Source organism: Acomys russatus, chromosome 10, assembly GCF_903995435.1.
Source record: "Acomys russatus chromosome 10, mAcoRus1.1, whole genome shotgun sequence".
Classification (NCBI taxonomy): Eukaryota; Metazoa; Chordata; class Mammalia; order Rodentia; family Muridae; genus Acomys; species Acomys russatus.
In genome coordinates, this window is record NC_067146.1 from 73,811,264 (window position 1) to 73,826,319 (window position 15,056).

At 44.3% G+C, this 15,056-nt stretch overlaps 2 protein-coding genes across 2 annotated transcripts; both read left to right on the forward strand.

Annotated features, from left to right (window-relative positions):
• The first annotated feature begins 1,258 nt into the window (after nucleotides 1-1,258).
• LOC127194836 (GTPase IMAP family member 9-like) lies at nucleotides 1,259-2,802 on the forward strand. Its single transcript, XM_051152415.1, has one exon. It carries the CDS (start codon nucleotides 1,507-1,509, stop codon nucleotides 2,380-2,382), a length of 876 nt encoding a protein of 291 aa, XP_051008372.1. The 5' UTR covers nucleotides 1,259-1,506; the 3' UTR covers nucleotides 2,383-2,802.
• Nucleotides 2,803-10,638: 7,836 nt separating this feature from the next.
• On the forward strand, nucleotides 10,639-14,632 carry Gimap4 (GTPase, IMAP family member 4). Its single transcript, XM_051152412.1, has 2 exons — nucleotides 10,639-10,717; nucleotides 13,704-14,632. The coding sequence occupies exons 1-2, from the start codon at nucleotides 10,660-10,662 to the stop codon at nucleotides 14,630-14,632; spliced, it is 987 nt and encodes a 328-aa protein (XP_051008369.1). The 5' UTR covers nucleotides 10,639-10,659.
• The last annotated feature ends 424 nt before the right edge of the window (nucleotides 14,633-15,056 follow it).

Below are 15,056 nucleotides of genomic sequence, written 5' to 3' on the forward strand. Positions count from 1 at the left end.
GCTGGTGGGAGTAGTGGGGCCAGGGACATAAGGAGATGAACAGCACATTGCAGTGTGCACCAACAGTATGTGGTTGCGGTGAAGGACTCAGAGTGTAGCCTGAGACATTTCATAGAAAGTTCTGTGTCCCCAAGGCACCTTCTTCAGAGTTGAGAGGCAACTCAGATGATCTCAATAATTCAATTTTCTTACCTCAGAATGTTACTCTTAGGTACCCTGGTCATTCAGAGCAAAGACAAGTAGAATTCAGATTTCTAAGTCCTCCCCCACTGCACAACAGACAGATTTGCGTGTGTAATAACCTGACCTTTGGGTGGAGGAGGGCTGCAGAGGTCCGATTAGGTGCCCAGAAGGCACAGCATCCTTTAGGATGAACCTGCACTTGCCTGTGCCTCAGAGCTCTGTTTTGCTTCCTGTTTGTTGTCTTCTGTTATTACTGTACACTGAGGTATGCCTAAAATCTGAGGTGGCAATATCTCCATAGATTCTTTTGTTATTCAGGGGTTGTTTTAGCAATCCTGGTTTTTTTTTTTTCTTTCTTTCTTTTTTGACTAATATGTGATAAGTGAACATATTTTGGCTTCGGTGTGATATTTAAAGACCTATTAAACTTTACTTGTCAAATCAGAGGAATGAGTGATTCCAATTTCTTATTGTTTCTTTTCTTTCAATTTTTGTTTCTTTCTTTTTCTGTCTTAGACAGAGTTTTTCGGTGTACCCTTGCCTGTCCTGGAACATGCTCCGTAGAGCAGGCCTTACACACATAGAGATCCAGCTGCGTCTTCCTTCTTTCCTGTTTGTTTATGTTTGAAGTCTTTCAATGCCTCTCCTAGTTCTTCATAAAAGATACAGTAAGTTGTTGAACATTAAAGTCACCCACTGTTGCTCCTGCCTGGGCTTTCAGGTGTTGGACACAGTAGAGACTGGGTGCACTCACCCTCAGATCTGCCACTCAATATGGCCCAGGCACACTTGTTCCAATGTTGGCATGAAGGCTGGCAGCAGGAGTAGGAGGAGCCTTTCCATGTTGTCAGCATCAGTCTAAATGGCATCCAGATTGTCAGAGGTTTAAAAGCATGCTGGGTGAGGGGTGCTAGTGAGAGGGCTCAGCATGTGAAGGTGCCTCCTGAGTAAGCCTGGGAATAGAGTTCAATGTCCAGAACCCGCAGAAAAGTAGAAAGAGAGCGTCAAGCTCACAAAGTCATCCTCTGACCTCCATGGGAACACTAGGATGGGGACGTGCTACTGGGATTTCCCTGAAGAATCACATCGGGTATCATTTTTTTCTGAGGAGAAACTGTTTAATTTCTCTATTTCCTCCACAGTAATGCTTCACCTTTCTGTATATGGATGCATACAGATAACAGATCATTGCAAAATTTCAGGGAGGGAGGGAAGAAAAGAAAGGCTTGGAAGGAGTTCCCTTTATTCTAATAGGCAATTTTCCTCTCTTTCTCTTCTTTAAGATCTGAGCATTCCAGTTCTTCAGAGTCAGCTTGCCCCAACATGGCTAGCTGTGCAGACACTGATCTGAGGATCATTCTGATAGGAAAAACCGGAAATGGAAAGAGTGTTTCAGCAAACACCATCCTAGGGAGACCTGAATTTGAGTCTAAGATTTCTGCCCATGCTGTTACCAAGACCTGCCAGAGAGCAACCAGGACATGGAAGGGGAAAGAGCTGGTTGTAGTTGACACTCCTGGGTTCTTTGACACCAAGGAGACCCTGAGGACCACATGTACAGAAGTCAGCCGCTGTGTCCTCTACTCCTTGCCTGGGCCTCATGCCATCATCCTGGTCCTACAGCTGGGTCGCCACACTGAGGAGGAGGAGAAAACTGTTGCTCTGATCAAGGGTATTTTTGGGGAGGCAGCCATGAGGTATATGATAGTCTTGTTCACTCGCAAAGATGACCTTGAGGACCGGAGCCTTGACAGCTTTGTTGAAGAAAATAAAAAGCTAAAAGACTTCGTCGTGCAGTGTGGGAATCGCTACGTTGCCTTCAATAACAAAGCAGGTGAGGCCGAGCAAGAAACGCAAGTGCAGGAGCTGATAGAGCTGATAGAGAACATGGTGGACAGAAACGGAGGGTCTTACTTTCAGGAGAAGATCTACGAGGACACAGATAACAGCCTCAACGACTATCTAAACAATCTGGAGGAAACTTATGCTCAAGAATTAAGTCTTGAATTCCAAAGAATAGAAAAGGAATATGCTAATAAATCAGAAAAAGAAAAGGAGGCAGAAATTGATTCTGCAATGAGAATTTACAAAGAAAAAATTAAAAGTGGGAGGGAAGAAGCTAAAGAGAATACATTAAAGTATATTTTCCAGCAGATATTTAAAATACTTTCCAAACTTTGGAACAAGTTGTGGTCGTGATGCAAATTTGATTCTTTCTTATTGATGACCTTTGGTCTTTGACAATTTTATACATGCATGCATATGATGTGTTCTGATTGTATGCGTGTCATTATGTGTTGGTATCTTTTCTGCTTTGCGATCCATAGACTTTAACAAGGACCATGTGTGTGACAACAAGTTTAGCACAATCTGTCAGACAGTGTTGGCCTCACCGAGAGGAATCCAATGGAACACAGTGACTGTTCTTTCCCAGAGTCCATCAGTAGTTGCTAGCTCAACAGGGTGGAGTAAGTTCCCATGAGCTCCTCCATCTATCCAGTAGGTTGACAGACCCATGGCTTCTGTGAGCCTTGTGATTCCAATGGCTGTTTCCTGAATCTTAAAGGAAGTGGTATACGTGTCCTGTTCATGGCCAAACAGTGACTTATCACTTGTTCTCAGCCCTTTGAGAAGGCCTGAGGCTCTGGACTCTGTGCTATTCTCTACAAAGGAAAGATTTTCCGATAAAGGGTAAGAATGGAATTTGTCTATGGGTATAAATAAATATTTAGGCTGTAGTTTTGTCCCATGTCAGTTTTAGGTCAACAGTAGTGAGTCTGCTAAAACCTAAGGCCTCCACAGCCCTGGTTTTTTGATCAGGGTTATGGTAGTACATATGAGGTCCCTCTTGTGAATAGGGCCTGAAATTCAACCCGAAAGCACTTGTGTATACCCCTAGCCGTCACAGCAGCACTGCACAGGTGGGCGCAACTTCGCATTGTAGTTTATGAGTTTATGGCTGGTTTAGGGCATTGATGCCTTTTCTTCCCAGCAGCCTGCACAGCAACTTCCAGCAACATGAGAGCTAGCCAGTAGGGAGGAAGCTTCCAGCGTAGTTCCAGCCTAATTTCTTTATACCTTGCAAACAGAGTATATAATGTCTTTAACAGTAGGGTCTTACCATTAAGTTCTGTGTGTTCTTTGTAGTTTACCATAATTAGTTTAATGTAATATATTATATTTTAGAGGATTGTTATACTAATATCTTACATTTCCTGATTGATAATAAAATTGCTTGCTTTTTTGTGGACATTGATATATTGTTGATATATATTTATACACACACATACACACATATGTATAAACACATGATTTTATATATAGCATACCTATATGTATACATACATGTCCACATATATGTAATTATATATATATCATATATATGATATACATATACATGACTAAACAGAGGTAATTAATAGACATGAGCCCCATCCCCCACCAGCTTTTGAAATTTTCACTTTTTAAATTAAAATAATTTCTCCCTCTTGTTTTCTCCCTTTATCTCTTCTCATGTTTCCTTGCTCTCTTTCAAATTCTTAGTCTCTTCTTCATTAAGTGTTACAGTTGCACATGTATGCACACATAAATACAAAACATCAATTTGCTTGGTCCATTTAGTAGTAGTTGTATGTATTGGTTTTAGTGCTGACAACTCCTGTTGGATAAGCAATTAGGGGGTTACGTCTCCTGCATCATTTCCTATCATGTGGGTGTTCACTGTTCTGCTTCCAGACACTCCCAGAGAGAGATGCTCTGAAGGATGCTTTCAGTTCCTCGGTACCGGCTGCTGCTCCTCCGGGTTCTGGCTGCTCCAGTTGCAGTCACCTTTTCTGAATTGTTAGTTCATCTTTAATGGGTCTGCTGAAATCCTGACTATTAAGAGTAGAATTGCACCAAGGAACTGAGTCTAAAAATGTCTACACCTGTTTCCGTTAACCTCTTTTCTCTCCTCTCTGGGGTAGGTGGGTTGGAAGGGAGGTGTAAGTGTTAAAGAGCCCCAAGTAAAGCAGGTTTGAAAAAGGTCAAAGCCTACAACATATTTTTAAAGTACCATGGGTAAAATTCTCCTGTCATTTCTAGGAGGCACAACCTCACAGCAGATTTTCTGGTCCTCAGACTCTTACATTCTTTCTGCTCCCTCTTCTGATATGTTCCCTGGGCCTTAAGTACAGCAGCTTTGTTGTGATGTGTCTGCCAACTGTGGCTGAGCATCCTCAATCACAAACTGCCCTTTGTAGATTTTATATGAAAATGAGATGGGGAAGTATGTGCTGTCTTAGCGTAATGTCCTCCACACTCATCCACGTTATTGCAAGGACAGATTGCACAGACTGTTTTTTTTTTTCCCCTCTGTTTTGTATCATGAGGTGGCAGTTTCCTTCAGGGTTACTTTTTCTTGTCCTCTTTGCCTCTCCTCTCTCTTGTGCTGTCATCTTCCTTCAAATGGCAGCTCTGCTTTCTGTTTCTTCTTCTCAGAATTAAGTGCTCGGGGATGGAAAGATGGCTCAGCAGTTAAGAACATGCACTGCTCTGACAGAGGATCCAACTTCTGCTCCCTGTTGCCTCAGGGGCTCCTCTCAGCCACCTGTGGCTAAGCTCCAGGGAGGTCCAATACCTTTGCTTTCCTCTTTCTTCCTCTGATGCCTGCACTCACAGGCACATACCCACACACACAAGACAGGCAACGCACACACACACACACATGTACACACACACACACACACACACACACACACACACACACACACACGCACACACACACCCCAAAACTGATTTACAAATTTGGAATGAATATGTAATTAGGAAAGCTGGCTGGAAGCTCTGTTGTGGGCCTCAGAGTTCCACTACAGGTGACAGAGTAGACACAGATGACCATGTGGCATGAACCTTAAGTTCTGGATGTGCAAGCCTTTGGTGAGGTCTTTTAATCTTCAGAGAAGAACCTTCTAACCACTTTCCTAGAAGAAGATGAAATGAAGTACTCTGAGTTAGGGGGAGGGAGGAGACTATAGGACCCACTGTTTCCACAACCCCCAGCTTCATCCTCTAGGAGCCTAGTTGATTCTAGCCACCATTTCTGGCTTTTCTGAAATTGAAGCACCTTTGGTGGTTCAGTCTTTCACCACAAACCTTCAGCTTTTCTGGGCCTGTGTCAGATGTGAGTTCTCTGTCCAGTTTGCCCTCGTCTTCCAGGTATCCAACCAAGCATCTCATTACTCCTAATGCTTTCACTCTTATACCCTTGATAGCCTTCGGGTAACTTTAGTAGGTGTGTTCTATGGGAGGCTGCCTGTGGTGTGTTATAGGTGCCCAACCACGGTGTTGTCACATAATTGCCTTTCCATAAGCCAAGTTACCTTGACTTTAAAATCTCTGAACCACTGTTAAATAGAAATGAAACACAGCAGAACAAAGTGCAAGAATATTTTTACATAGTTGCACAGACCCAGTCATGGCCACGCCTGTATTCTCACAGGCATTTGAAGTAACTATTGGTTTGAAATAACTAATATTAAAAATATTTTTATTGTTAGTTTTTAGTAATAACTTTCATTTGTTGCCAAGTCCATGCATATAACACACTCTCTTTCTTCTTCCTCTTCTTCCTCTTCTTCCTCTTCTTTTTCTTCTTCTTCTTCTTCTTCTTCTTCTTCTTCTTCTTCTTCTTCTTCTTTTCCCTCCCACCTCTCTTGCTCTCCTTTCTTCTCTACGAATCTTTCCTCGAAATGTATGACTTTTTGTTTTGCTTTATGCTAGGCCTGTTCAGGTGACCATGAGTTTGAGAATGTACATTAGAGTCTGGTGGGCTGCGTAGTGGATACACAACTGCAGACTACACTTGACACCCCAGAATCTGTTTAGTTAGGCGAGTGATGCATCAATGGTCTTTCCCAGCTGTGAGTTTCATTCAGGTTATTTTTAAACTTTTATGCATGGATGGATATTTTGCCTGTGTGTGTGTGTGTGTGTGTGTGTGTGTGTGTGTGTGTGTGTGTTCCACAGAGCTGCAAGAGGGTGTTAGATGCCCTTTAACTGGAGTTACAAATGGCTGTGAGTCACTACATGAGTGCTGGGAATACAGCCTGGGTCCTTTGATAGTGTTACAATGAATTTGCTAAGTATTTTATTAGCAGTGTAGGAATTTCAAACACCACTACAATGACCCCGAAAAGTAGGGATGCTGTACACATGTCACACCCGCTCAAGACTGAGTTGTGAGTGGCCAGAACTAAGTCTCCTGTCCAAGTGGGATGCAGAGGAAAGTTCTGCTTTGGGCTAGTGTCAGTTCAGAGTGACATCGAGGGAGAACTCTGAACACAGCTTAGCAAGCTGAGACCTTCCCATGATGTTTCTCCATTGCTCGACCTCTCCCCACAGTCTACTTTGTCTACTATCTAAATTAGTGGCAGGGTGCATGGGCCCTCACTTAACCTCTCTAACCTGTAAGATGACTACACGTCATGTGATTGTATGACACAAGGTGAAGGAGAGAGGACAGGAAACATCTGTGGCTGATGCAGGCAGGAGGCTTTCCGGGCACAGATGCATTTAACACAAACTGTCTTCCTCTCATAAGACAGGACTCTGGCAAGTGGGCTGACATCCGCTGCTGAGTCCTCAGTCTCTTGAGAATTGCTATAAAAATCACCGTCTCATCTCTTTGCCACAAAACTTTGAATGAGATGGACCAGGAATTTGTGTAAGTCTGAGAAAGAAGGCCAGGGTTTGAAGAAAAATGTCAGTTTATGTATCTGAGAGGGAACATAAAAAGGGAACAGAAATTGTTGAAAAGTAAACTGTAGATTGGAAGGTGTAACTGCTGACCAGTGTCATCTATTCCAAATGTGCCGTATGTAGACATCTCTGCTCCCAGCATCCAGATTACTGCAGGCAACAAACTCATGGGAAACCTCAGTCTACAGTCCAGGGCATGGGAAGGTGGGAGGAGAATTTAGAAGGCCTGTGGTGAAAACTGAAGTTCCCTAGGGCCTCTCTCAGCACCACCTGGTTGTTTGGTGACTTTGTGCCAAGTTATCAGATTGCACAGATGAACCTGGAGAAAGAATCAAGGAAACTTTATCAATAGATTTCCTGGAAGTGCTGATCTGACTCACTACTTTGCCCCATGTCAATACTATTGTTTGTGTTAGGGATTCAAAGCAAAGCTCTTCCTGCTGAATTCTGCTGCATTTGTGGAGAGGCTCAATAGAAATTGAAAGGAGACTGTCCCAAGTTGAAGAGGTATACATGAAGCCCAAAGTGCGCTTAGCGCGCGTACACACACACACACACACACACACACACACACAGTTTTTCTGAATATGTCAACAAAAGAAAATAAAAGTTAAATTACACAGGAATCATCTCCAAAGTAGGCAGAATAATAGAGAAAAGGAGAGCAAGACCAGGCAAGGAGACATCTGGTAGCAGGGTGATAATTGTTTGTTGTTAGAGAATTTTACAGATCCACGGGCTGTGTGTCATCAATTTCATTCCCATTTATCTCCCCTCTAATTCCTTCTCTATCCCACTCCTTTCCCGTCCCAACTCATGGACTCTCTCCACCCCATAAGAAAAAAAAACCCAGACTCCCCTTAGTGCTGGCTGTGCATGCTGGGATGTGGATCATCTTAGCATGTGGGCAGCTTTTAGGGGCTGTGTTCTTGAGGAAAACTTCACAACTTCACACACACACACACACACACACACACACACACACACACACACACACACACAAACACTCAACACAGACTTGCAGCTATCATTTGCCCATGGTTCCTCAGATGCAGCAAGTCTTCATAAGCTTTTCCTCATGAGCGCTGGGCTTTTGGTTTGTGCAGGTTTGTGTGTGACATGGCCTTTCCACATCCAGCAAACACTGCTTCACTGCAGACAGTCACTGCACCCATCTTTCCATCCCCTCTTCTGCAGTGAGAACTGAGCCTTGAGGAGAAAAGGTACAAAATAGATGTCTAATCTATTAACAATTCAACAAGTGGATGTCCAGTCAAGTTCAATCCTATCATGAATACATGAAGTGAAAAAATCTAAATACCCAAATTAAAAGCTGATTCTATTATACGCTATTGAAGAGGAGTGCTCCCCTGAGACCCTTCTCATTTCATAAATAAAAACATCACATGAGGAACTCAATGTCATGCCAACCAAGGCATTGTCATTCGTATTTACAGAATGTTTGTCAAATAAGAGCAGACTGCCCATTTTTAAGAGATAGACCATATTGTAATCAACAAAGTCCTGGCTGGCGATGAGAAAAATGACTAATCCCATGAAATACTTTATTTCTGCATTTGATTTATCACATTTCAAGTATTCAGTGGGTACCAGCTGCCCATAGGTGCCATATTAGATGGCACAGAAATAAAAAGGAACTGCAGAAAACTCTGCAGTGCAGCTAGCTAGGAAGGGGGGTGGGTCCTTTCCACACTCCTGTTTCCTTAGTCCCTCCCCCTCACTTCCTGTCTGCTGCTCTCTCTTCTAGGTTTACCATTGTTGCAAAATCAGAGAAGGGCACAGGGGCCAGATTTTCAGGTAAGAAAACAAGGTGGGGGAGGGCAGAGGTGCTGAATTTGAGTTTGATGAAAAGGGTGCCTCTCTGTTGGCTGTGTCCAGTTACTCTACTGGCAGAGCTGCTCTTGGCAGTTGTACTTGTTGATTTCTGCTTCCTGCCTGCTGACTTGAGGCTGTGATCCTCACTGAAGGCTGAGCCCTACAAATTCATGTGAGCTTCAGGATTCTTTGTCTTTTCTCCATGGAAAAAGTTTTCCTTAAGTGGTCAAAACTTTTTTTAATTTGACTCTTTGTGGAAGAGAATGAATAAAGGAGTTTGGAGGGAGCAGGCAGGGAGAAGATGGGGAGGAGGGGCCCCTCACAGCATAGCCTGGCTGTGTCCTCCACCAGGTCAGGCTCAGCACTAGCTCTTTTCTGTTTTTCCTTTAAGCTGCTTTCTAGGCAGTCTGCCTCTTGGGGAGTCAGTCTTTTAGGGTTCACAGAAGACCTGAGCTCCCTCCAGGTAGGGCTAAGTAGGGAGCTCAAGTTCACTGTGACCACAGTTCTGAAGCCAGGGGTGGGTGTTTGGTCATAGGCAGAGGGGGGATGATCTTGTCCATGACATCGGAAGCTATAGAAGCACAGGCCCTGGCGTTCTGTTCTGTGATATCACATAGGACAGCCTTCCAGCCTGTCCTGGATGTGGTCGGCTCCAGTGTGTGAAAAACATGTTCATATGAAGCAGGTCGAGGAAGCATTTAGAATGAGCTGTGTGTTTCTACGTGACTGCATCTTGGTTCCCAAGGAAGGGATGGCTGTGTGCACAGGTCACCAGCAAGCAGAGAAAGATGAAGACCCAAGAAGGTCAATTTGCTTGTTTAGTAAATTGCACCACACCTTTGTTCACTGCTGTGCCTGTCCCTGGGATGGTTCCTGCCATATGGTCTAAGAGGAGACAATAAAAGGTTAGAGAATAATTCCACGTGATGACCATGCTCCTTGCTGAAGAAAGGCTACTGTGCACGGAAGGCAACTGCAAGTGAACTTGAAAGCTGCAGCAGGAACAAGGCAATAGAGGCAACCTCTCAGGAAGCAGAGGCTGAGCAGAATCAGCCGGACAGTGGGCTGGAGCAGTGCCCCACAAAGGGAAATCTGAAAAAGTCCAGGAGATGAGGTGTGCTTCGAAGGTCCTGGGAGCATAGGGGAGGTCAGGGCCTTCAGAGAGAGGTGACCATGCAGGGACTTCTGAACCATTTGAACAGTTCACACTATCTTCAAAAATAATCGAAAGCTGGTAGGAATTCAAGCAAGAAAAGGCAAATGAAATTTTATTTTTAAAGAGAGATCCATTGGTAGAGTAAAGGGGGAGCTAAGGGGAGATGATTGGACATCAACCACTGCACTGACCACAGAAAGCAATGGCTTTGTTCACCATAAAGGAAGAAAGATAAAGACAAATGAGATTTCTGAAAGAGATCCTTAAATTTGGTGGTAGGCTGATGCAAGGCAGGAGGCAAGGCTACAGTGGAGCTCAAAGCCTGGCAAGAGCCACTGGCTCTGTGGTGATGCCCTTCACCAAGATGAGGAATGTTTCCTGGAGGAAGGGGAAGTCACAGATTTTGTTCTGGTCAGCCTTTGTTAGAGAGGTCCTGGAAAGCTGCGGTGAGAGGCTGAGCCGCAAGTTTGGGAAGCTGAGAGAACATCTTGTAGAAGACACCACAGTACTCACTCACTAGCTGGGCGAGGTGGGCAGAACCAGCACGAGGAAGGATTTAAGTCTGTGTAAGGAAAGTAACAGCTTGGAAAAGGGGAGGTTAAGGTGAGTTTTGCGGGAAGGAGGCAGGAGAAATCAAAGTATCCAGTGTATGGCAAAAAGTTTAGTACTGGCTACAGGAGGTGGGGTCCACATGTTTTTCATAACTTGCCATGGCTGTCTTTTTATCTGCAGGGAGTCCAGCAACAATGGCAACCCAGCACCATGGTATGGAGTCCATCCTGGGACAGTCAAAGACCAGCCATGGTGAGAGGATGTGGGGTGGATTGTGGGGAAGAGGACAGCCAAACTGCAGGAGACGTGGGTAGGCAGGCAGGGAGGGGTGCAGTCCCTCTTGTCATGACCATCAGTCCCCTCTCAGGCAAGAGAGAACCATTCCACTCTCTTCATTTTTCTTGACTCTCCTTATGTTCCTAGAATGTATCCATCAGGCTGAGCAGGAGACACCAAATGGCCTCCCACTGGTCCAGACTTGGTATAGCCCTCCCTTCCTGTCTTTTCCTTCCTTTCCCTCTTTGGTTTGTTTCACAGTGAGGCCCAAGCCAGCCTGGAACCTGTAACAGCCATCCTGTGCCTGTCTCTCCAGTGCTGGTGATGAGGTGAGCCACCATGCCTCCCCTCAGCACCGCTTCTTACTTCCTCCTTCCCACAATGAGGACATAACAGAAAGACTGCCTGTTGCCTCTCTAGTTGTGCTACCTCTGGCCACATCTCTATCCTTTCTTAAAGAAGGATTGGGCACGAGCAATGTGGGGGCAATTGGTCCCTCATCTGGCTCCTTGCTGCCAGTGGCCTCATCCTAATGAACAAATGAGCACCCCAATCCTGTACCCACCTCTACATACCTACCAGTTAAGATTTTGCCAGCTTATCAAACTACCTTACAACATAGTAGCTTAAAACATCAACCATTTCCTTGTTCCAGATGTTGTGGGTCAGTCAAGCATTTCTGAGGTTTGAACTTTGACTGATAAAGTTGGGCCCTCATCCATGCACCTCTCAGAATCCCGATAGGCTCACAGAGGTGCCACACATGCACCTGCGGTTAAGCTAGTGGTTCCCTGTCAGACTACACAGACTCACAGATGTGTGTGCTTCAGGGCTTCTCAAGCCTTTGCTGCCTTTTCCTCATGGAATTTTTATGTGACCCTCATTACATAAGAATATAAAACAGATTACAAGTCACATAGAAGACATTTGTATATATTTCTTTAAGATTAATGCAAATTTTCCCTGTTCATAGCACAAGGAGTTTTACTTATATAGGATGAAGACATTCTTGAGACCTCTTACATAACATAGTGAACATATATAATTCTATATTTTACAGTGGATAAAACATATACTTTAAGTGTAGTCACCATAAAACATAGCTGTATGACCAATGGAGATATTAAGTATTTTGAATGTCTCTTTAAAGCAGTTCACTGTATACCATAACTACATACGAGTTATGTTTAAAAATTCGACTTTGACAACAGAGAAGTGGATGCCATGTCCTAGGAAAGTAAATTTAAAAATTAAAAGATAATAAATGTTTTCATGTCTTTCCTCAACTTAAAAAAAAGCACATTTGTACACTGCTGAGATCAGTATCAGTGGGGTTTGTTCTGCATAAGTAAGTCTTGATTGAATATTGGACCTTGTAGGAAAGAACATCTCAAATGCTTTTTTAGGTTGATTGCTATAGTAAATTTATAATAATAAGTTGTACAATTTCCACTCACTAAATACATAATACAAAGCAGTAATAGTCTCAAATCCAAGTCAAGATGTCTCGAGCAGTGTTTATTGGTGCTGCATGGTATGAGCAAGGCAAAGTGTTCATGTTGTTTGGTCAGTAACAAGGTTGTCTTTCATCACAAAAAACAGGCAAGCACTATCAGAGACACGACAGAGTCATTCTACCTTTTATTTTGAGATAATTTGTTGTCATTGTGCATTCAGAATCTTTTACTGTAGTTTTCTTTCACTGTTTCCCTTCCTCCCTATGTTCAGCTTTGTGGCCCCACATGAAGTCACAACCTGTGCTTTAAGAAGCTCTGGTGTGGTCAGCTAGTGTTGGGTCAGCCGGAATGGTGGGGATCTTTCCTGGCTGTTGCTATCAAGAAGGTCCATCCAGGCATCTTCACGTGGCAGCTGCAGAGTAGCCAAAGAATCAGGCGGGCCACAGTGCTGAAGGGCTCTTGGAAGTTTAGTTTGCCTGTCCTCCAAAGCATGTCAGACCAAGACACACAGCCTACACTTCACTGGAAAGAGCTGCAAATTTATATTCCATAGAGCAGGGCATGCTGGGATGGAAAGGATTGAGTATGGATTGCAGTCGACTCATGTGTCATCAACACATGGTGTCAACACAGCATGGCATGGGAACTGCTGTTGTTGCCTTGCCCCATTCTTCCCTCCTATGATAAATAAAAAAAACCCAGTGCCCACAAGAATTTTTCATATGGGGTTCTCCACTGTGCAGCCAGGTAAACACTGATGTGAAGTAACCCGCATTCCCAAACATGGGAGACTATCTTATGGCTTGTACATACTCACCTACTTGGCTCTCATTTGAAAAAAGAAAAAGTCATTTTTAAATATAAAAAAAAAACATGTTTCCCTACACATGCCCCAAACTCACATTTTGTGTTCCACTCAGTGTCCTGTTACTGAGGCAGCTCTCAGAAGTGGCTCAGCGTTCTCCTTTGACACTCTTACTCTCTCCTCTGGGTGCTTGGGAGCCACAGGGTCAGAATGAGTAGCTCAAAGGAATATTAAAAAGAGGCTGTGAAGGAAAGGGATCACCGGAGGTCCTTATTGTCAAGTCTTTAAAGACAGTGAGACCCAGAGTTTGGTTATCAGGGTATGGTGGCGCATGCCTTTAATCCCAGAATTCAGGAAGACAGAGGCAGGGGGATCACTGTGAGTTCCAGGCCAACCTGGTCTCCCAAGTGAATCCAGAATAGCCCAGGCAACACAGAGAAACTCTTTCTCCAGAAAACACACACACACACACACACAAAGAGAGAGAGAGAGAGAGAGAGAGAGAGAGAGAGAGAGAGAGAGAGAGAGAGAGAGAGAGAGAGAGAGAGACCCCGAGACCCTATAGGTACTGGGAGGACAGAGGTGACAGCAAGAGGAAAGCTCACCAGCAGCCAGAGACAGGACGTCATTGGTGGGACTCCACATGCTTCACATTTGGGGGCTGTGTCTAACACTTGGTTTTGTTTCCTTGGTGTTCTAGATCTTGGAAACCAAGATCAAGGAAATCGCCAACTGAGAATTGTCTTACTGGGGAAAACTGGAGCAGGAAAGAGTGCAACAGGGAACAGCATCCTTGGGGAGAAAGTGTTTTCTTCTGGCATTTGTGCAAAATCCATAAGCAAGGTCTGTGAGAAAAGGGTGACCACCTGGGGAGAAAGAGAAGTTGTTGTCGTGGATACGCCTGGTGTTTTTGACACAGATGTATCAGATGCTGACACAGGAAAGGAGATCGCTCGCTGTGTTGCCCTGACTTCCCCAGGGCCCCATGCTCTGCTCTTGGTGGTCCCATTGGGCCGTTACACTGTGGAAGACCATAAGGCCACACAGAAGATTCTGGGCATGTTTGGAAAGAAGGCTAGAAGGTTCATGATTCTCTTGCTCACCAGAAAGGATGACTTGGAAGGCACTGACATCCATGAGTACCTAAACACAGCGCCAGAAGGCATTCAAGAGCTGATGTGTAAGTTTGAGAATCGCTACTGTTTGTTCAACAACAGAGCCTCAGGGGCTGAACAGGAAGACCAGAGGACACAGCTGTTGACCTTGGTGCAGAGCATAGTGAGGGAAAATTATGGGAGATGCTTTACTAACAGGATGTACGAAAGTGCTGAGGATGTGATTCAGAAACAAACCCTGGAGGTGCAAAAGCGCTACAAAGAGCAGCTGCAGAGAGAGCGCATGCGCATAAGACAGGCGTATGAGGAGCAGATCAGAGACCTGGAAGATCAACTGGAGAGGGAAAGGAGAAAGGCGCTTATGGAGAGGGAATTCACCACAATGGACGCTGTCTTTGCAGAGAAACAAGAAAATGCTAGGAGGGAAGTGGAGAACGGAACTAGAATTCTTGTATTAATTTTAAAAGCATGGGAGATTGTGTCCTTTATCTTCAGCAGGTTTATGCAAGACTAGGCCTTGCCTGTAAGAGGAGGCGTTGGCTCGACTTTATGCATTTCCCCTGATAACTCTGTGAAACTCAGCCCTCAGTATCTAAGTGCTCTAGTTTCTGTCTTCCGGGACTAAGGAATGAAGTAAAGGTTGCCATTAGCAGTTGGTAGATTTTCAATTGACTCATTAAGAAACTGACCAATGCTCAATGTGTGTAACTCCAGAGCAGAATGTATTACTGCTTGCCACTTTGTGCTTTTCCTCAGAGAAAGCTACCCAGGAGGCCACAGAAAACACGAATAAGACCTACCCACTCATCCTCCTCCAGGATACTCTTCACCTGCAGCGACTACACACTGACGTCATCTTTCAGATGGCCGTATTGTATGTTGTATTAGAAAGTGCATTTCTTTGCATGAGGTAAATGTTAGGCAAGATAAGGTGATCA

Bases quoted from the DNA above. Each gene is read 5' to 3' on its own strand.
- LOC127194836 (XM_051152415.1), top strand. From the start codon at position 1,507: ATGGCTAGCTGTGCAGACACTGATCTGAGGATCATTCTGATAGGAAAA.
- Gimap4 (XM_051152412.1), top strand. From the start codon at position 10,660: ATGGCAACCCAGCACCATGGTATGGAGTCCATCCTGGGACAGTCAAAG. The intron at 10,718-13,703 runs GTGAGAGGATGT...TTGGTGTTCTAG, and splicing joins ACAGTCAAAGACCAGCCATG to ATCTTGGAAACCAAGATCAA.